The following is a 22869-nucleotide window of genomic DNA, read 5'->3' on the forward strand; positions in this document are numbered from 1 at the left end:
CAATGTGAGAGCATTGAGAATAGGCTGCTCTCTGTAGTATCTGCTCATCCTTATTCCCGGAGTGTAGGGTAGGTGTCTACTCGATACACATTTGTAAATTCAGGAGGGGAGGAAGGGAGAGAACCTCTTTTGTTACTGCACCCAATAAATAACTCCTCGCAAGGGGTTATTTCTCAAACCTTAGCTATTTGTATTGCCCTCTACTGGACGTTTCTGGAAGTAGAATAAAATCCTGATTTCCTCACTGATCTGGAGTATTAGAAAGAGGATTATCATATTATAGACTTTTAAAGTCACAAAGAATTCCTCAGTGGCAACTACAGTAATTAAAAGGGTGGCTAGACATAGAGGGTTCTAGATCCCCAAGTCTCTTCCCCTTACTCATGCTTTAACCAGAGTAGTGCTTATTTTGTTTCCTTTATATGTTGGAATGCCACATAGAATTTCAGATGAAAAAAACCATTCTGCTGCTTAAGGAAACTTGAGAAACCACTGATCTGCCCTATGCCTGAACATGCTCCGCGACTAGACAGTCCCTGTCTTTGTATTCCTTCGTGCTGGTTTTGCATCTCCGTCTTCAGTATTTAAGGACGACACTACTAGCAGCAGTCGCCACTTATGCACATGTTTGCCCGTCCATTGGCAAGATGCCGTAGCCAGGAGCTGAGGCTGTGTGCTTCATGGATTCAAGTCATTTTCATTTTAAGTGCGCCTACCAAACAACACTGTCACATCGAATTTAATTTGGGATGTATTAATGCAAAACTCCCTACCCCATCTATATGAGCTTTAAAAGCTAATGGTGTGTCTCCAGATCCAGGACCAGCCCCTACGTAAATTGATGCTTTGTCTGTCTATTTGTTTATTTGTTCTGGGTGGGGAGCTTGGGCAATGAGTTCATTTTTCAGTGAGCTATTCCTATCTTTTTCGAATTTATCACATTTGACTTTGTAAATATATAATCTGAAAGGTATTTTCCTCTCTTATTCAAGGTAAATAATGTGAATCCTTTTCTCCATCCTCAAGACAGTCCACCATTCAGATAAATTTGTTAAAATAAACAAAAAGTTTCAGAACATGTGCCAGGCATTTTGCTAGGTACTGAAGGTATAAAGGCGGGTAAGATGCGGTCCTTGCTCCTGGAGTTTATAGTCTAGTGGAGGACACAGGTGCACAGAGCAGTTGGATGAGTACCATGGTAGACTGAGTAACTGCTGCAGCACACAAAAGGAATCAAGTTTTTTGTTCTTTTGGCCTCAGAAAGGAAAGTAGACCTTCAGGGTCGTCTTCACAACTGGATCTCAAAGGACGTTAAGAGGTTATCAGACAGGAGGTAGATGTCACTCTCAATCCGAGACTACATCTCTGCAAAGCCCCAGAGACTTGAAGAATATAAGATGTTTGGGGAGACGTTGCATGGCGTTGACATGCGGCTACTTGAGGGCAATGGTGAGAAATTATGAAGGACCCTGCGAAGGATGCTAAAGACAGGATGTTTTTTCCCGTAGGAGTGGGGACTCCTAGCGGGGTTTGTAAGCGGGGTGCCGATATCAGAACCGTGCTTTGGAAAAGTATAACGAGCGGCAGAGGACGGACAGTGGGAGGAGTCGAGTACCCGGGGACGGCGGTCCATTGCGTTTCTCAACTGGAAAAGGGGAGCAACGGTTCTTCCCCTGCTTCTCGTGGAGCTAATGAGAGTACGTGAGATCACGTGTCCCCTGAGCCTTAGAAGAAAGCGTCCAGGTTAGGGCCAGGCGGTTGGAAGTTGAGGCAAGCACAGTCAGCATCCTGTAAGTTCATACTTACTCATGAACATCTTATGTAGTTTGTAAAACGTGTACTAGCCTTTTCTTACAGCTCGATTCAGCTCATTCGTTCGCTCCTCAAGGGCAGGGTCCAGGACATCCTGTGCTGTCCACAACCCGTGGGACAGACACGGATCGTAGAATGAGTCCTCAGCACCTACCTGCAGGTCTGTTGCATGTGGTGTCCCCTCTTAGGCAGACCGCCTGAGACACCCATCAGAGAAAGGCCACAGCACTATTGGGGACTGGTACTAATGTTACATTTCTGGGCTTGTTCTCTAGCAGTGGCCGAAAAGGCTCCAAAGCCCTGTTCAACCACGCCTTTACCACCTGCCTTGAGCATGGATCCTCCTTATGCATGAGAGAGGCAAATCACAAAAGTTCTCTGTGTATTAACTGGAAATAACTACCATTTTGCTAGAAAGTCACAATCTACAGGTGAAAGATATTGAGTAGAATATATGCGTATGATAATTGTGAATCATATTTCAGAGTTTAGCTAGTCATTTCTTTGCACGAAAGTTGTAAAAAGAATGCTGAAAATGTTATGTTCTATCTTTCCAGTATTATAATTAATGTAAATATAACATGACAACACCCCGGATGTTTTTAATCCAAGTTTTGAGCAATTTCAGTAATATGTGGTCCGATTTTGTAGAGGGGCTTAATCCTATGTCCAAAAGGAGATTCGAGGAACATCTATATGTCTTTCTTGTATATCAAGAATTACCCTAGATTTGCATCGGGAGAGCCAGACAGTCTGAAAGCATCCCCTGCATTTGAAGAGCAAGTTCTCTCTCTCTCTCTCTCCCGATTCGGCAGAGGCTGCGATCAGTTCGCTGAACACAATGGCGTTTCCTCCTGTCCACACCTAATATAAACCGCAACCAATTCCCTCGGGTCTATTACGTAGGTCGGGGCTGCAAGCACATAAAGTCTCTAGCTCTTGAGACACTCGTCTTGTGTGCCAGGACCAGGTGCACAGATACGAATACATGTATCTGAAGCCCGGGACAGCTGCTTTGCCAGCGCTTTCTTCCATTTTTCTATTGAACTGGAAAGGTTGAGCAGGCACTATTTCCATCCACTACATCTCAAATGCTATTTTTCTTGTGGCGGAAAAGAATACATTTAATCCCTCAAGCCATTGTTGATGTCTAAACCATTGAGGTTTTCAAGTTCATTACATGAGAGTTTAAAGTAAAAAGTGATATATTTGATTTACCAGAATGCTCAGGGGTGAAACGGTCTGGTTAATTGAATTTTCTGGTTTAGGAGACAGTTCCACCGGACAGATTTTTGTTGTTGTTTTAGACATGTTTCTTAACCTCTTTTAAAAATATGCCCATCGAATCTTGCTCCTCTCACTGGAAGTTACACAGTGTGTCTACACCCTGGATTCTAACCGGATAAGGTCATTGCAGGGAGTGGGTATTGACTAAATCTCGGCTGAACCTGGGGTACACACTGGGAATTTGCTTTTGGACACTTGTTCGGTTTCTTCTCATTTACCTTCTTCCCTAGAACCAGAGCATATAAAAGCAAAATTCACTAGCCAAGCGAAGTCTTTGACTTGCTAATCTCTAGCAAGTGAAACCACGACAATCCTGCCTGTGTCATCTGAGAAAAATGTGCTAAAGAATCTTAGATGCAGGAAAACGAGACCTTGCACGTCCAGAGGAAACGAGCGAGTTTGTTCATCGTGACCCGTCTGTTCAGTCTGTCCCCTAGCTGAATCAATGTCACAGCGATTTTCAGGGACTCGCTCACCTCTTTGATTCTTCTGTAGTGCACGTCTTAGGTTCTGTTTACAAACTATCGAAGATTCTTGGTGGTGAATGGAACTGCTTTACACGTTTTCCATTAGTTACCCTTGGATGATATAATTATCCAAAGGGGAACTACGGTCCATGGCTTCTAAAAGAGACCTTTTGGCACTTCCACCGTAATGAATTCATAGTCAGTTTTCTCGATTCATTTTCAGGCAAATATTACCTTATTTCTACTCTCCCAAGCCTTCATTTGTCTTCAGTAGCGACCGCTTATTCTCCCAAATGGTGCAGAGAGAGTGAGAACTGTATAGAATTACAGCACTGTCACCTCGAGTTTATTTCCTGGATAACATTTTTGGTTTTGTCACACAATTAATGGATTTGTTTCTGTTAATGAGTAGGGCCTTTTGACCTAGCCCCCTTCCGCATATATTCCTGTATAAATTCTACATCCAAAGGTGCTGTGTCAGGAGCTCAATTGGGTTTACAGAGGGCAGGACCACCACCGAGTCAATTTGTGCAAATATGGCCCTGGCTCATTTACTTCCTTTTGGAGGGATTTTAAAACCCCATGTATCCCGAATCTTAATAACCTGCAAATTGAAATGATTAAAGTTTCGTGGGTTATTGTGAGAGAGTTCTAGAGAGAAAAGTTGCCACTAGAAAGATCTGTGGTGCTTCATTTTCTAATCAAAAAGGTCTTGAATCCAAATCAGAAAATGGCAAAGGGGGTAGAGGCAGACAGAACACGTGACTAGGCGGCGAATGGGGAAAGACAAGCGAGGGAAGAGAAATCAGACAAAACAGCTAATTTCACCAACATCACACAACTGGAAGGTAAAGGGGGAGTGGACGTGAAGGAGAAGTGTGGGAAATCACAGGAAACCGAAAAAGTAATAGCTCTGGATAGAATGATATCAAAACTGTTTAAGTGATTAAGTTCAAGATCAAGATTAAGTTTAAGATCAAGAAGTGATTAAGCTCGTGGGCCACCTAAACCCAAACTCAGGATCAGGCAGTTCCTAACTGCGTGACCTTGGACAGGTCGCTCTCCCTATGTTTCGTTTCCTCGTTTGTGAAATAGAAATGATAATAGTACCTACCTCACAGGGTCGCTGTGAAACTAGATCAAGGTAACATATTGAAGGCGCCTAGTACAGTTTCCGGCACAGGATAATCACTTAATAAATGTTGGCTACTGTTTTTATTATATGCCAACAACAGGGAAAAGCCAAACCATACTACCAGCTGCTTCCAAAATAACTAGAATCGAAGTAAAGAATTATAAGAGCTATGCTAACACTAAAAGAGAAAATAGGTATCTGAGCAAGTGTTAGGGAGGTCCAAATAAGAAAAAACTGGAATTCTATAATTCCAACTGAATTCTGTAATACTGGGACTGAAAAAAAAAATGATGGTTGCAAAACCTTTGTCAGTAACAATTAACCTGTCGAACAGTGCAGGTATCTGGCTCTGCCCAGGTGAGGTAGCCACCTGATGTTTTCCATATATGTCGTCATCCAAGAATCCTTGATCTCTGGCCTAATGGGCCTAGAACCAGCCAGTGCACGTGAGCAAACGCCCTTGACTGAGCCCTGCACTTTACTGAAGGATTGACTACGTGCTTTACAGTTCATGGGGCATTTAAGAAGCTAGATGTTTGTTTCTGATGAAGAAAGCGATTGCCTAACCACAAAGTTGGAGACACATTTCTCAAAGTTTTCGGACATGTGTTTGCTCAACCTGGTCTCTCCTCTGGGATGATGTGAGAGACAAAATGCACTGGGCAACCGAGGACATTTATGCAATGGGGAGGACATTTATTAATGAAGACTGTCTCCGAGGAAAGGAAGGGGCCTGGGGTTTTCATAGAGGCAGGTAAACAGCGGAGTCATCTGAGTCTTTGGGAGTTGTTTGGAAGGACGGAGCTGAGTCTTATCTCAGGATGATGCACTAGGGTAGGAAGGCCCCTCGCAGGTGGCCTTTTCCTGGGAAGCACAGGGGACATATTCTTAACCATCTCTGATTTCTGAGGAGCACAGGGCTCAACGCAACTTCAAAACTGCCATTTTCCTCTTTTGTTTCAGACAGATGTCATTCAGTGCTGAGCAAGTCAGAGGTAATTATAAACCTGAGTAGAGTAAAGCAAGGTCTAAGAAATCGTCTCTTGAGGACTCTTGGCATTCCTATAAAACCAGTTGAAACATCTGTTGAGAGGTGGTGGCAAAAATCAGTTGTTTTAGGGTCTTGCAGATCAGGCCTCTTCAAAGAGGGGGAACTAAAATGAAAAAGATACTAACATGAAAGGTTCGATTACAGTAAAGAGCCGAGAATCAAACTGAAGGTACCGGTCAAGTGGATTCTGTGACATCAGGGGAGGAGAATCCTTCCATCTGCAGCAGCACTCACGGAGCTGGGTTGTCGCTGCCCTCAAGGGCTGTCCATAGTCTAGGTTGTCCCTCAGGGAAGGACTTCTGTGACACAAGTAGGACCGAAGTGTCCTACGATAGATGATTGGGTAAAGAAGCTGTGGTACATATATCCAATGGAATATTACTCAGCCATAAGAAGAGATGAAATACCGCCATTTGCGACAACGTGGATGGACCTCGAGATAATCCTGCTAAGCGAAATAAGCCAGACTGAAAAAGTTGAAAATCACATGTTATTACTTATACGTGGGATATAAACCTAAAAACAACAAACGAACAGGACAAACAAACAGAGACTCATGGACATGGACTATAGACTAGTGGTTACCAGAGAGGAGGGGGAAAAGGGAAGGGGAGAGGTAGAAGGGATAAAGGGGGTCAAATATGTGGTGACAGAAAGAAATCTAACTGTGGGAGGTGAACACACAGTGTAAATATATATATGCCTTACTGTTAAAGTGTACAGATGAAGCTTATTGGATTTCATTGACCAATGTTACCATAAAAATAAGTAAAAGAAAAAAGAAAGAAAATTAAAAAAAATAATAAAGCAAAGTTGAAACCAAGTTAACACTTAAAAACTGAAAAATTATGACTTCAAACACTGTACTGCAGTATTCTAATATCTGGCAAAGCAGCAGGACTCTGCCAAGTAGAAACACATGGCCCGTGAGGATGCTGATGAATCTCTAGGAACTTCCTGTACAGCATAAATTTCTGAAATGTTTATATTAATGACATTTTGCCTATACCCATTTAACCCGGGGGAGGCCGAGCATCTCTTCTGATTTGGCAGCTCTTCCTGTACAGCTCATCAGTAGTAACGTATCAGACAAACCTAATTATTTCTAGCATTTTCATTTTTATATAGTGAAAGAAGCAATTCTTTGTGATATTCCAGTGGCCCTATGGGATACGATTAACATAAGATGGCGGGTTATAGAAAAATAATATTTGGTTCTCCATTTAACCAAAATGATGATAAAAGATTTTAAAAGTGAACATAGGAGACAATACGATTGTAAAGAACCTCAGGTCTTTCCTAAGTGAGAAGACTGCTTTCTTAAATAATCAAGAACATAAAGTCAACATAAACCATAGGTTATTCTAGTAAGACACAGAATCTTTGTTAGAAGATGACTTAGATGGTAAAGCCAAACCTTTACAACCCATTATTAAGAGAAGACCAATCATCCAAAAAAAAAAACAACAACAACAACAACAAAAAAAAACGGTTATTTTAACAGAGAGAAAACCAAATTATAGTTTTGCACCAGAACAGTATTTGATGCTAAAGATCTTTTGGCGATTTTATAAATAAACCCATATAACCGTAGCCAACTTTGACCTTGACAAATAAAATTCCCTTTCTGGGAACCCTCTACCACTTTCTATACTCATAGAAATATCTTATGGTACAACTTCTCTAAGTAGCAGAGAAGCACGTGTTCATGAGCGCACCGAATATATATAGTGCCTGTGTAGCATGTCAAAATAAAAAGCAAGAGCACATACACTCAAAATTATGCTGAGCAAGTACTCTGTTAGAAATGATCTAGGTATCTAGTGAATACCCAGTAATTAACTCAGTTACTGTCAATCCAAAGTTTTAAGTTACTCGAAGATCTTGTAAATTATCTTCGCGCTGACGTACTATAAAACATAAGTACTGTTGAAATAAAGTTGGTCAGAATAATGAGTCAACTCGGTTTAACAAATTTATATTTGTCACGGTCTCAAACATTTAGTAGAAATAATGTTAGCTCATTCATTCAGTCAACCTGTATAAATTTTGGAAGACTATGCCCAAGGAGAATAAAAATCTACATGTATGTTATACTTAACACCGATAAATCGGAAAAGACAGTGGATTTCGGTCAACCAAAAATGTTAGTCTTGCTTGCCAAAGATTTACCTAAATTATGTGAATTCGAATTCTTATAACATTTGGGTTTTCTTTTATAGGGGTACTGTTTCGGCACATTAAAAGTCTTGAAAGTTCAGTTTCCTTATTTTCATGGAATCTTAGGACTGTTCTGTTTCTCTAAGCCCTCATTTATTTCTTAAATCAACGAGAAAAGAACTCTATTAACAAAATATTAGGAAAATACTACACACGAAAGCCTTTCTGAATTGCAGACATCATCATCACTATTATTCAGGAGAATGTTTTTTAATGAGGAACAACTCAAAGAAAAGGAAGAGAGCTGGGAGTTTTATAGAGTCAGGTAAACAAGGAGGTCATCTGCGAGCCTAAAGGGCTTCTTGAAGAAGCACAAAGATGGTTCTTCCCTTGTAGTATGCCAGGGCATTGTGGTCCTTTGGGTTGACCATTCCTCAGAACACAAAATGGAGGGGGAGCGGGCGGTTCCTTAACCATCACTGACTTGTAGAAGCATGATTTCTAGAAGCCTTACAAAGTTTAATACCGTCAATGAGATGACTCCGCCTTGTCGGTTTTGTCTATAGAATTTTTCTGTATTCTCCTTCATGTGCCGTATTATTTCTGTTCGCCTTTTTGGTTTGTTTCTCGTTCGTTTTGGTTTTGTTTTTCTGTGCTTATGACTTGGCTCCGTAACTTAACCGTAGGCTGTCTGAGGGAAGGAAGTGTGTTTTGTATTGATTTGCATTTCTCCTCCTCCTCCCTGTCACCCCCATCTCGTTGCCTAACAGTCACCCAAGAGTTACTGATGTTCAGTAGGAAGACAAATTATCTCTTTTTTGATCTGCTAAGACGGTAGACTTATAAAATGTAGGTTTTTCATAATTGGAAAACAGTACCTAAGAACTTTCAAAGTCACATATTTAACTCTTATTTACAGAAAATTCGTGGATGGACAGATCTTTTCCTCTAATTGGCTTCTTCCTGATTGCACACCTAAAGCCAAGCTATTCTTTTGGTGTATGATCACCAGGTTCACCTTTCTGAGCAAAGTCAGTGTCTGATGACATTTTTACCAACTTCCTGTTCACCGATGTACCTGTCTCATTGATTCAGCCTGTGAACCAGGGTATTGTTCAGCATATGAAACGTTATTCTAGAAGAGATTTCCTGAAGAAGTTTATGCATTGTGTAGGCACTGGAAAGATCTTAAAACTCATAATAGTAAAGATGCTATTTTAAATGATGCTCGTTCCTAGAATATGGTAAAACAGGGAGAAATTAGGGGGAGGGGGAAATGGGCCGGATATTCGAAGTGTCTGTGGAAGCAAAAGAAACTGAAGCATGTAGGATGAGGCCCTAAAAATAAATGATAATATACTTTCGATGATAAAAAATGTTCTCGTACGTCTACTCAGCAAGGCTTAATGGAAGCATAATGAAAGAGTCGGTATATGTTGACAGGAGGTTAAAGTAACGTGGTATCGCCGATAGCAAAAATGGTCAAGGACGCCAGTGAAGTCAATGAAGACAATTTAAGTGAAGGAAAAAAAATCACTTTAAAAGAGGCCGCTTCAGTCTCCATTGTCATAATTACATTTACAGAGAAGCAGCCACGTTATGCTGCCCAGGAGGTTATGCTTTTGGACATTGTACACTCCGCTTTTATGAGCAACAAGTGCCAAGAGTTACTCAAAAACCCCCAAACTTTAGGTTATGTCATAGGGTCAGTACAGAGAATGCATTCTCCAACATCTTCTACATCTAGATTCTAGCTTTCTTAAAGTCCTAGAAGTGATACTCACTGTCATTATGATGAGCCCAGGGTACTACAGTTTTTTCCTGAATCATTAGAGAAAGGTTCTGTTTTGGCGAATATGCTTATGAAACTAATTCTTTGGGAATCTGGTGAAGGGAAAACATTAGACATTGACCTCGATATGTAGCTTACCAGAACACTTCATTGCCCAATCATTTGGAGGCATTTACTGTCCAGTCTTCGTAGGTAGTTTTGTTTTTCTTCAGGGGGATCGTAAGGGTTAGACCCTTGGCGTAGAGATGCCCTTGGATTGCCATCGGCCGTTGGCTGTAGCGACTTATTTTCTTGCAGAGATGAAGCATCTGGATTTTGTTATCTCAATGATGCTGTCCTGGGAATATTACGGTTGCGACGGAAATTTGACCGTATTCTCTATGTGGATTTGGATCTGCACCATGGAGATGGTAAGTCCTTCGCTTTCAAAGGTGCTTTGCTGCTAGGACAACAGATTTTTATCGGTAAAGTTGCTTCTAGGCAGCTGGTAAAGGAAGAAATACCTGTCGCGATTGAAATTTTCCTAATTGAGAATCCGAAAGTAGATAGAGCTTATTTTAACTGCTATAATTCCTCCTTTGCTGATGAAGCTGCTTTAAAATACCAGGTTCCTGTAATTTGTCTCCCCCTGTCCTGCAGTAGCAAAGCTCTGGTGGAGAACGCTAAGAAGTGGAGACCTTACCGAGTGTTCACTCCAGCGCCCAGGAGCCTACCCCAGGCCACTGCCACAGCGTCTAAGTGAGATCTGCACTTAGAGCTCAGTCTTGGTGCTTCTCTCCGGATGAAGTAACACTGAATTTTTCACCAAGACAGATACCAACTCACAGAGCAATCGGAATCTGCCGCTTTCTTTGTGTCGCTCAGATATGTAGCCCAGCCCTCCCGTGTGCTTTCCGTGTGCAACGTCGCAGGCACTCACACTGTTTCTCCACCAGATCCTGCGTGCAGCACGCCTTTCCGTGGCTCACTCAGTGCAATTAGCTTAGGCCGTCCCTCCCCTCCCCCGCATGGGTGAGTGCTGCTTCCACGTTTCCCCGGGGGTCTGGGGACACAGACTGACATAATCAAGGCACAAGAGAGGGAAAGGACAGCGTGGGACAGAGGCTGGGGGCAGCGGAGCTGTCGGAACCGAGAAGGCGGGAGGGCGGATGAGCGGCTTAAGGCGGCCGGCTGCTTCGAGAGCCCTGCGCGCCGAGGCCTCGCTCAGAAACCCGCAGGGGTTCCTCGCCGCCTCTAACGGCGACATTTGGCCCACAGCTTGTTTTTCTGTACGGCCAGCGAGCTAAGAGTGGTTTTTTATATTTTTACAAGATCGTAAAGGGAAAAACTGCAATGGGGACCACGGAGTTCGCGAAGCCTAAAGCATTCGCTCCGTAGCCGTAGCCGCTTGGTGTGCTGAGCCTTGGCCTCCAGCCATGCTTCCTTCTCAAACCCGGATGTGTGTCTGGGTGACCTGGGGACGTTTTGATAAAATGCAGAGTCCTGGGCCACATCCACCAGAGATTCAGATCGAGCAGGTCTGATAGGGAAGTCGGGGATCCACGTTTCAGTAACAGCCCAGTTGTCCCACAGGCCACACTTTGAAAAACAGTGGTCTCCGTGGGAAAGTCCACACCGCCTCACCTCTTCTCTCCAGCCTTCTCTCTCATGACTGGCCGTCCAGGCTCCACTCAGGGATCAGCGGACATGTCTCACTGTGCCCAGCTCACACTCTTTCCTAACTTCATTTTGTTTTCTCCTCCCTTCTGGCGTCTCCAAGTCCTCCCCAGGAGTTCAAGTTCCAACAGCAGATTTGCCCTGACCGCTTCCAGCCCAAGTGTCCTCTCCCCCTGCTCGACTGTACCGTTTCCATCACTGATCTGATATTTAACGATATGTGGTCTTCTATTCTTAGTTAAGTCTTCAATCTGTCTGTGTCTTCTCCTCCCGTACAAACTCTGTTCCTCCAGAGCCCGCATCCACGTGTTTACTTACTTCTTCCCGTCCTGCACAGCGGCTCGAACAAACAGAACTCTGCGTGTAGTAGTGGCTCAGGAAAATATTCGTCGCATGAATGAATGGTGATGACATTCAAACTATTAGTATCGGAGTTCAAAAATAGAATCAACTCTGGTGAAGCACGGAAGAACGAAATAGGACTGTCACCTGAAACCGTTCTTTCCATTTGCAATGTTATTTCTCCACCATTTAGAGTTTCCTGTTTTAGCCAACTTTTATGGTGTGTTTCATTTCAGTTTATTTCCCCTCTTCAGCACCTCCCTTCCAGTGACCCCTGCCCCACCTCCACATTCTTACACATTTGGCTTATTTGAAATCTCCCATGATGCCATAAGTAGCATTGTGCGGTGGCTTCGCTCGCACCCCTACCTGCCCTGTCCTCACCTTCTTTGTCTACTGCCTGCCACTCTTCCCTTTCACACCAAGCCCCAGAGCCACCACCTGGCTGTGCCCTTTTCTAAATGGCATTTCTTGGGACAAGAGATGTAAATGCCTACTAAACATATGAAAAGGTGCTCAGCACCCCAATACTCAAATGCAAATGACAATAAGACCCTTCTTTCTGCCCAAGACGAAAAAGAATAACAATGCCCAGCGCTAGTCAGGGTGTAAAATATGGAAGCCCTCCGACCCCACCGATAGAAGTGTAAATGGCTACCACGTTTCTGGGGGGATAATCAGGATTTTCTTGAATTGCCCCTGTTTATACTTCAGTTTCTAAGTTAAAATGCCATTTTAATTGATTTTGTTTTATTTTGTTTGCTTAAATGCTCTGTGCCTCGAGCCTTTAACTGGTTTTAACTGCCTCCCTAGGGCAAAGCGTAAGGCTTGGGAAATTCAAACATACTTGTGATAAACAAATAGAGTTAATATTTTTTTAAGGTCACTGTCAGCCTCTAATGAAGACTGAAAGCAGTAAGTAAATACAGAGACAATTTCTTTATTTGAAGTATAAAAGTACACGAATTTCCTACCGGTCCTTCCATTTTACAGATGAATTATGTGAATACAGTATGACAGTATGTGATTTAGGGGGAAAAGTGCAGAGGTGGGCAGCGTGTTTATTTGAATGACTAGCGACTTGTAAGGCTTACGTCTTCTATCTCCCAGGCCTCCTCCATTCATTTTCTGACTGTTTCAATGGAGAGTCCTTTGTAGAAAAGTACCGCCCTCCCCCCCCCCATCCAAACACACACAGTCTTTCTCCAAGCTTTATAACTCTGTTATAAAGCTGCTAGCAAGGAGGGACAAGGCCAGGGCTGCTTTCAGCCTTCTGTGTTTTCGCTAGAAAGAGGTACTGTGACTTATTTACTACATACTTTGGGAGAACTGCATTTATAACCGAATCTGTAATCACAGAGGCGATGTACAATTAGGTTTTCACTATATAATGCCTACTGTTTGTATCGGTCGTGTTTCTCAAAGCGTTGCCACATTGTACTAAATCCTAATAATTTAACCAGAACCACTAAAACCAAACAGAACATAAAACTTGCAAGGCGATGCCAGACTCCTGTCTTTGGCTCCGTTGATGATGCCTCAGTTTGGAGCCCGAGCCTTCCCTGCCCTTTTAAGCAGGTTGTCTAAGAGAACCTGGCATCCCACTGCTTGGAAAGCAGAAGTCCACTTATCATTTGCCATGAAGTTGTAGAGGGACCCCCAAACGTCACTTGGGGCCAAAGTTCTGCCGCGTCCTGTAATGACAGAGATCAAAGGCCCGAGGGTTCTGTTACTTTTATTCCTCAGCTTTATTATTGCTACCTTCTCGTCTCTCTTCCTTCCCACAGCTGCTTTCTAGAGTTTCAGTTGTTGAAAACAGGACTTGCGCACATGAAGTGATTCTTCTGCTGTTTCTTTCTCTGGTAGGTGTGGAAGATGCCTTCAGTTTCACCTCCAAAGTCATGACGGTGTCCCTGCACAAATTCTCCCCGGGGTTTTTCCCAGGCAAGTGATCTGTGTGCTCAGTATTGCATTTGAGGAATAAACACTGCAGTTCTTCTATGCATTTCTTATATTTCGTATGTGTATAGTTCCGTGCTGTTAAAACCTTCCTGGTGCTACGCTATGCAGAATTTTAACACAGGTCATTTCAGGTGACAGTGATCAGAGGAATGTATTGCTGTTTCTTACTCCAGATGACTTTTATGGACTGTCGACAGACAGCTCACTTACGCTCGCCGTACCCTCAGGTACCCCGTGCGAGTCCCAACACCCTGGGAATGGCAATGATCTGTTAGTACGGTGTCAATCTCAGCTATCTGGGAAGCCAAGCAAACGAGTTAATCTCTCTTTTTTCCAGCAAGATAGAAACCAAAGGTTTTCCACTTTCTTGTAATTTTCCCGCTTCCCCGACGTTGTTTACCACAGTTACTTCTCCATATGGTTTTTCTTAATTTCCTCCCCTTAGAAACCATCACAGGATTGTCCTCCTAATTGACCTTTTGGTCTCCCGCATTCCTATCATGATTCTGCTGTCTTTTACAGGAACAGGTGACGTGTCTGACGTCGGCCTAGGGAAGGGGCGGTACTACAGCGTGAACGTGCCCATTCAGGACGGCATACAGGACGAGAAGTATTACCACATCTGCGAGAGGTACGGCAGCGACGCTGAGCCCGTCTCTCCGAGTTCTCGTTTTCAAGAAACAGGTTGGGAAAAGCCAGTGTACACCCACGTAGCTTTCATGCACTGTCACTTATGCTTATTTGATCAGTAAGCATCCCCTCTGTGCAGAGGCAGGTGTTTGGCCCAGAGCTGCCTGGGCAGTCCGTTGTCACCTACTCTCTTAGCTAAAACGTCCATGCATGTGAGCTCATTCACCTGGGGGCTCCTTTTCCGGCTTCCGTTCCAGAGACTTGCTTCCGTCCACTGGTGTGAATCTTAGCTCTTTATTCTGAGTTCTTGAGTTCTATCTGTTGGGTTAGAATTGGACTCAGAAACCTGTTCTCTTTCCATTCTTATCGTATTAAATTATAGCCACTTGTACGTAGTTTGTTGCCCACGTGTAGACCCTTGGGGCTGAGAAGCCTTAGGGAATTGGGGGGCTAAACTCAGAGTCACAGAAACCGAGATCGGTCAGGTGCAAAGTCACTGCTAATGTTGGCAGTAGACGAAGTGAGCGTGCATACAAGTCAGCGAGTCTGAGTCTCCGTTCCTTAAGTGATGGGGATCGAGTCTTTGGATCCCTCCCCCACTCAGCTCAGATTTCTCCCAACCCCTGGTGGAAATGGAGTGCACTGGCCATCATCACTGGCAGTTGTGTAAACAAAGTCGAGTATTAAAACATAAAAAGCTTCATGCTTCAAAGGTGCCTCTTAGCTCAAGAGATTTGGCCAAGTCCTCCTGCAGCAGCTCTCGCCTCTTCAAGGTTTTGATCGTGTCCCCTGGCTACCTCTGTATTGTCAGACTGAAAAGGCCTTTTTTTTGGAGCCTGCCATTGATGGTTTTAATTGCCCTTCTTTGTTCCCCTTAGGCTCTGTTCTGTCCTTCTGGAGATGTGCAGATCAGAGCCGCTTACGTAACTCCACCAACGAGGTTGGCCTGTGGTTCTGTGTAAAATGAGAATGATTTTGTTTTTCTCTTAATCCCCTTCTTGACAGTGCCCAACATTTCGTTGCCTTTTATTTTTATTATTATTTTGTTTTATTTCTGTAACAGGAAACTAGGTCGTTCCCCTCAGTGCTCAGTCCACGCGCAGGACATCCTCGAGGCTCTTTTGGGTCTTCATTGAAAGGCCAGCAGCCATCGTCCTAGAAGTATAGTTTGTAATACCCGAACGGGCTGTGTTACCCGTGCCCCCGCCGAAGCTCATGTGCCACTCGTGAGAGCTGCTGAGGCCTTCGATTAGCGCCCCCATCAACTCGGCCTTTCACTGCCTGGAAAAGCTGAGTGTCACCTGCAGACTCGAGGCTTTCGGAGTCCCCACTCCCAAGGGAGTCTACCGCTTACCCTTCTCCACTCACAAGAGTGTCTGTTTCTCCCCTATATTTTCTTTCTTTTTTTTCCCTTGAAACCAGTTCCTACTATATGATAAGAAAAAACATATTTTAAATCCCATGGTAATTCATGTTCAAAAGTAGCCTTGGTATTAAAATTAGTTCGAAGCCTTTTAAAAGCGAGCTTAGCACCGAAGACCCCTGTTCCCGCTCGCGTGCCAAAGTCCCAGACGCTCACCTCTTCTAGTTCCCGGGGGCCCCTTTGCCCGCCGAGCACAGTGAGCACCCACAATCAGAGCTTCCAGGTTGTCATCAGAGGTGCGATCACTTTTCCCTTTGATTTCTTTCAGAAGTCAAGTCTGGTCAGGACGTTACGTGAAGGCGCCTCCGAGTCCGAGGGTGCCAGGGAGGCTGCCCCACGCAAACCTCTGTCCCATCTGTTGGACTAATATCTGAAAGTCCTTTAACAGGAAACAGACTTTTCTTCTGCAATTAGAAATAGGCCGAAAATGGAGTTTCGGCACAGCCCCTCCGCACCCTCGCTCTGCCACAGGTGCATGCTTTCACGGCGCTTTTCTTGACAGCAGATTCTGAAAGGGTTAGAGAGTGGCACCCTGCTAACTGTGTCCCTTAGTTCCATCCAGCCACGATGCTTTTGACTACTTCTAGTTTGTTGCTTAGACCCAGACTCGCTTGCACATTTGCCATTTGCCATTACAACCTGTGACCCATCTGCCTACCTCAAAAGATGTAGTAGACATAGCAATGGCTTCCTCATGTCCAAAAGTCCTCCAGGATATCTGCTATCTATCTCCTTTCCGTCCTTTTCATCCCGTGAGCCCACTGGTTTTCTGGCTCTCTCTTTACCCGTGATAAATAAAGGCCCTCTTATTGCCAGTTTACTTACAAGATGCTCTAATTTTGGTTTGAGACGCAATTTCTAGTTTGCTCCTGTGAACTGTGTCTCCCTGTGGGGTTCAGGAGCCCTTTTTCCCTCCTTCCCTTACTTCCTTCTTTTCTTCCACCGTTCCTTCCTTCCTTTAAGATTTTCTCTCTCTGCTGTAGCCTTTTTGACAGACCAGATGTAGAATCTTTACATGAATGTTTTCAACACCAAAAGACGTTAGATTCCATTTTATGTAAAAAACAAAATAAAACAAAACAACGATTTCACAGAGTTCCCTAGGTCATGCAATACTAATTTATAAGGGCGAGGGTCAGTGATTCCCAAAAGCTTCCCATCATTTCCATGGGACCTGCTAGAGTAGGTAGCACTTACTCTTACTCAGAGCCCTGTTTTGACGAGCATCAAGGAGCATCAGCGTGTTCTTCTAAGTATACCTCCTCCTTCGGGAGAAGCTATGGCCACACTACGGGCGATAGAGGGATCTTATACTCTTGATTTACATGGAGGCCCACCGCCACCTCTGCCACGTGCACTCGTACATACAAAGTTTGATGCGACAGGAAGGCTATCTTACCAAAGAGAGGGTCAGCTGGTTCCCGACTTATCTCATCTGAAAGAAGAAATACGACTTTGCCTGTGGTTCTTAACCTGTTTGTGAATTATGTTCAAGTGCAGTGTGAGAGAGTCTATTACCGAAGATGCTACGTGGATGACTTTGGGAGCGTTTATAACTAAGGACTGTGGGAGAGGACAATAACAAGTCGTCCTCGCTGTTGGTTTCAGAGACGTTTCAGTAAGTAGCAGGTTACCACTCCGAAACCTCAAATCTTGCAGGATGACCAGACTACTGCCCCACTGTGACCTGTCATGACATTTGCAGAGTGCAAAGAAGGCAGTTGCAGCTGTGCTTAAAGTTCTTAGTTTCTGCTCTACCTATCATTTCACAGCCCTAACGGCCAGAAAGCAACTCTTTACTAAACGTCCATCCATTGGTATACATCTCATACGAAAGCTGTATGCATGGTGCTCGCAATGTGTATGGATACAGAACATACTGAAGTGGACAGTTCAGCATTTTGCAAAAAAAAAAAAAAAAAATACCCTAAATATTCTCTATACATATCCGTCGTCCAAATCTTCAAACGAAAAAGAACAAAGTCCCAAAAACAACTGCCATGTTCCATCTTCTCAATCAAAGAAACACAATTGAAAAACAGGATCTTCAATGCATAGGACTTCTGGACGGCTCTGTTAAACGGGACCTCTCATTCAACAGTGGTCTTTATGTCCACACGTGCAAAACCAGACCAAAGGGATAATCTTATTCTGGTGAACTAAGGTTCGTAATGGTGGTTATTAAAATCAGAATGTGCCTGTATTTGGTCCTTGGCCTGTTTACCTCGAGTCCTATGTAAGTCCTAAACTTATTCTTTAACCTAAAATTCAAAGAAACCTTTTCCCCCCTTCAAGGACCACTGACCTAAAAAGAAAGTTCAGAGGTCCCAGAAGTTTTAAAAAAGACTGACTTTTTGCCTCTTTTTATAGAAGGAAATATACTTTTTATTTTAAATAATCTTTATGGCTCTTCAATGGCTTTTTTCAAACACTTGCTGTACTGACCATGGGCCTATTCAGAAAGAACTTCTCAAGAACAACAGTGAGCTCATCGAAGGTTAAGGTTTTATTCTTGTGGGGAATTCCTTTGTCTAAAACGAGCTTTGCTGCTATCCATATTTTTCTACATCTATACATAAATGTATACATGTATTTCTGTCATACGTTTATTGTGTGACAATTCTTTTTCCAAGTCATGGCCCCTAAAACACAAGTTCGAGGTGTTTTAAGCACAGGATCCATTCATGTGGGGCTGGGCTCCCGGTTCACCTGTGAAGACACTCTGACCTATAAAAGAATCAAGCACGTCATGTCACCTTATAGGATTTTTAAGACATTCATTATCAAGAGTAAAAGGGGGCTACGGCGCACCGTCATAGGGGATTCGTGTGTCTTTAAGTATGACAGGATTGATTCCTTCATTTGGCCGATATTTCTCAAGCGTCCGCCTTACACCTGTCTTGGCCCCACCGTCAGTGCCTGCAGATGAGAAAACTGAAGCTTAGAAAGATGGACTTGCTTAAGGCTGCACAACAAGTAAGTGGTGAAGCCAGAGTCAGAACTCGTGTCTGTCTGTCTGCCTGTTAGCCGGCAGCGTCATTGTCCCCAAAGTATCATGTGGAAGTATGGAGTGTCTTCACGAGGAAAAATTACCATCCCAAAGATTTCATAGAAAATTTTATCTGAGAGGATTGCAGCAAACCCCTACCAAAAGAAACCATTTAAGCTTATGCAAATGAACCACGTGATCTGTAGTATACACAATCCATTGTGTTTAGCTTCCAGGAAGTGCAATTTAGATTTTTGCCACCCCGCCCCCCACCAAAAGAATCTCTTAATCCCAAGGACTTCATTTGTCATTTAATGAATAGGAATTAAGAATAAATATTGCCAGATTTTACTTCTTAGGTTTTAAATTCCTAATTGCAGTTTGGAAACATGGAGATTCTGCAAATCTGGTTTTTCCTTTATTTTCAGGAAAATCCTGAACTTCCTGCTTTAGAAAGTGAGTAGTGACAGATGTCATTTTATAGAGGTCGGCTCATGGAATTACCATCCTTTTCATTTTGGCTTTTTTTAGACTGGTATTGCTACAGATTTTGAACGTTACGCATTTTTGCAAGTGTAGACATAGTTTATATCATCTCTTGGTCCTGACAGAAGGCTGTGGAAAGGTTGAGATTCTCCATCCATGCAATAAGCTGTTCATCCAACACCGGTGGAATAAAATGAGAACCAAGGGACATCTCTAAAGGACATTTAAGTGAAACGTTTCCTTGCATTATTGACTTTTAATGTTAATATTTAAAGAAGAGATATTTTAATGATGCTAGGTTTTTCTTTCATTATAGTGATGTCATCTAGAATTTATCTTCCACGTGGGACTCCACTTCTTATTCAATTTTAGAAGCAGGTAGATAGACCCTCAGCGAATGATTAGAACCTACTCCTTTGGGCTTGATGATATGGCGAAGGCAGTACAAACATATATTTATGCATAAATATTTTAAGCAATACAAATTTTTAAAAATTCTCCATTTGAGGAGAAGGGAGGAACTCTAGAAATGTGCATTTGAGAACAAATAATTCTATAGCCTTACCTTCATCTTCACCGCCCACGCTCATCACAGTCTGACAGCCGGTGAAAATTCTTTATGAACTTCTACCTCTTCGGTGAGGTCGCAGCCACATCACTGGCTCGCTCTGGCCCAGGATAAAGGTACCAAGCTGCTAATTCATTTCATAACAGGCCTTGCACTTGAATTCAGCCCTTTGTAAGTGGGATATTTCTCTCAATGCTTTTGTTCCATTTGATAAACTTTTATCCTGCCTCTACGTGGTATGGCAAATACAAAATTGCCTATTGTTTAGGGAAAAATGGATGCCTCAGCCCCTAATTAGGTTTGCTGTTAACGTTAGCACAGGTGGCAAGGAGGTCCGCCCAAGTGGGCTGTTTGTTTATTCCTAGTTTGGTGTGTCTTTTACAATAGTCAAAAAACATTAAGTGCGTAAGAATGTGGGCTCCTTTGGAGGAGGAGACAGAGCCCCGTTACCGAGCTGTCCCGCACCCTCTGCCGTGCCCGTCCTTCATTAGGAGTCGCGGGAACTGTTTTTTTTTTTCCCCCTCACCTGGTCCTTTGAGCTTTAAATCCACGTGGTTAGAGAGATGGTTCTTACATTCTTCTTCCTTCTTGACCAGTGTCTTTCATGACCAGTTTCGAAGCTCCTGCAGCAAGTAGCCCTGACACCATGACAAGCCCCATCTCCAGCGAGCAGTCTTCACAGGCGCTTTGTTTTCCATTTAAGCCAAGGAAAACAATCTCCTGAAATTCTGTGGGTCCGTTCCGTCACTCTGACGTGCACCTTCTCTGCTCGCTTCTTGTGCTGAATGATGCCTGCCCCTGGAGAAAGTGACCTGATCCCTCCTCAGCGGTCTCGGTCCCGCAGCTATCCAGGGCCAGGTACGAATCTGGAGACTCCGGCCCTTCAGTCTGGCCCAGAAAATCTACCCTTTAGGCTCTGCCTTCACGTGACAGCTTTGAAGAACTGCTCGGACACTGCCATTCACTGGCAGCCGCCAGCACTGCCTCGCTGCCTGGCCGGTCCCGTTGACGTGGGCTGTACGTGTGGAGTGGGACTGGGGTCCCCCAGCTGACGAAGAGGCCCGATGCCATGTTTGGCTGGCTTTGCCCTCTGTGCACTGCCACCCACTGCGCTGTCAGGGAAGGGCCATATCCGGCAGTCTTGACGGAAGGAGCAAAGAAAAGAGTCCTCAAAAACCCGCTCAAATGAGCACCTAACAAGTTACCAGGTGAAAGGGTGTGGCTTGTCTGCCAGGCAGTGAAGGCAGCATGTTTGCCTAGAGACCTTGAAAGTGCAGCTGAGGAGTGAGCAGGGGGCGAGGGGTCTGTGCGCCTGCTCCAGGTGGGCGAGCCGTGGAGAAGAAGGTGACGAGGGCATCAAATATATTAGGGAGGAAAGGACGAAAGTCTCTGTCTCATTTAAATACGAGAACGCCTCACTAAGTGTGATCTGTAATTAGATCACTGAAAAATTTTAAATGCCTTTGCATTACTCTCAAGCACTGGACACACTAAGAATTAGGACTAGACTCACTGCATCATACAGCACCTCGAGGAGGGGCTTGAAGCATCATTTGTAATTAGCGTATCTATTATTTGTATATGAGTGGATGTGCACAAAGTGAATAAAAAGTGTATTCTAAGTAGGACAAACGTTCCCTAGTGCAATCCTGTTTACACTATTAATTTGCTTAGCCAGCCCTTTTTGTGCCAAGATAGATGTATGTAAGAAATGCTTATTTCCTCAGGGAAGAATGAATGGCTTCCCTGTGTTTAGTCCAGTAACTAAGAAGCGGAGCGTCACTTGATTGGCTTGGGGTTTCCAGGATGTGGGGTTTTGAATTTGCATACAGACCAGAGAGATTTCGTACGGAGAAGATCTGGCAGCCATTGCCGGAGACCCAGTTTCCCATCTGGATCTCATTGAAGTGATCTGGATTTCATCAAGCAACAGGACACTTATCCTAAATGATCCACCAGACACTCCAACATAGGCATGTTTAAAATACATCCTGCTCCAGAAAAATAACTGTTAAAATATGATGAGCTGGACTTACTCTATGTGCAGTACTTAAAAGTAATAAAAATGCATTTCTTTTTAAGTCCCACAAAAACCATGCAATATCGAGTTAATGATGAAAGTCAATCCCCAAACTCTTTCTTGCACACCTCATTGTGTGACGGCATTGCAGAGATTTCCAATCATCTGGGAAAGGACATTCTGTTTTGATGAGCTGCACCAGGTGCTAACTATATGGCAGGATTTCAGCTGTGAATCTCAGGGAGGCCCTCCTGGGTAAAGAGGGGTGAGGGAAGGGCTAGGGGCATGTTTATTGTTAACCAATCGTTTTTGTCCACTAAGTTCGAAAATCAGAGCCATGGAATTGAAAAAGAAGAGGTATCGGGTATATGGGGAGTGGAGAAACTATGATTAAGAAATGAGAATCAGAAATCCAGGGCCGTGGCTCTGCCTGTACGTGCCAGACTGTGCTCTGCATCAACGGTGGCTTCGTCCGGGCTCGGAGGGCGAAAGCTAAGAGCAGAGATCTTAGGCACAGGCAGGAAATACACATGCGAGTGTCGTGACTACGTTTGGAATGCCTCCAGCGCTCCCCTTTCCCCAAGGGCATCCCCACGCGGGGTCTGCAGAGGCCAAATAGCTATTTGGCTTCCAATCTGATTTTTTGCCTAAGAAATCAGAGAAGTCGGTTTCAATTTTAATGATCCGTTCTCCCCAGCTCTATCTAACAGAAGGGCACTTGCACGCCTGCCCCTTCCTACGGTGCGTTTTGTGTTTGCTGAAAGGGAATAGATTGGCAGCACTGGAAAAGGAATAACTGCATTCCCAGAACAGGTATAGCTGGGCCAAATTCCTGTAGCACTCAGCCGGCCTGACCCAAGGCCATTCATCTATTCACTCTACAGTGGGGACCGCTTACTAAGTAAGTGCCTGGTGCTGGGAGGAGATGTTTGCCAGTGTCACGTCGTCTAATCCTCACGATAACCCTGTGAAGGAGAGAATGTTCTGGTTTCACAGAGAAGGAAACCGAGGTTCAGAGAAGCGAAGTGGCTTGTCCACGTTGCTGTGCAAGCACGGGGACAGGTGAGACATGCGCCCCAACGATGACAC

At 43.9% G+C, this 22869-nt stretch overlaps 1 protein-coding gene across 10 annotated transcripts in view; it reads left to right on the forward strand.

Moving 5' to 3' along the window:
• The window catches only part of HDAC8 (histone deacetylase 8), a 165067-nt gene that overhangs the window by 35054 nt on the left and 107144 nt on the right, over positions 1 to 22869 (forward strand). For 3 of the 10 annotated variants that reach the window (XM_039841670.1, XM_039841674.1, XM_039841665.1), the window contains exons 5-7: positions 10002 to 10114; positions 13569 to 13646; positions 14187 to 14295. In XM_039841670.1, coding sequence (XP_039697604.1) covers positions 10002 to 10114; positions 13569 to 13646; positions 14187 to 14295 — 300 coding nt within the window. Of the gene's footprint in view, positions 1 to 10001; positions 10115 to 10343; positions 10543 to 13568; positions 13647 to 14186; positions 14349 to 15357; positions 15617 to 15985; positions 17633 to 20356; positions 21393 to 22869 lie in introns of those variants that run through there. The other 7 variants (XM_039841667.1, XM_039841668.1, XM_039841666.1 and 4 more) reach the window with 6 other exon arrangements.

This window comes from Pteropus medius, unplaced genomic scaffold (assembly GCF_902729225.1).
Source record: "Pteropus medius unplaced genomic scaffold, Ma_sr-lr_union100, whole genome shotgun sequence".
NCBI lineage: Eukaryota > Metazoa > Chordata > Mammalia > Chiroptera > Pteropodidae > Pteropus > Pteropus medius.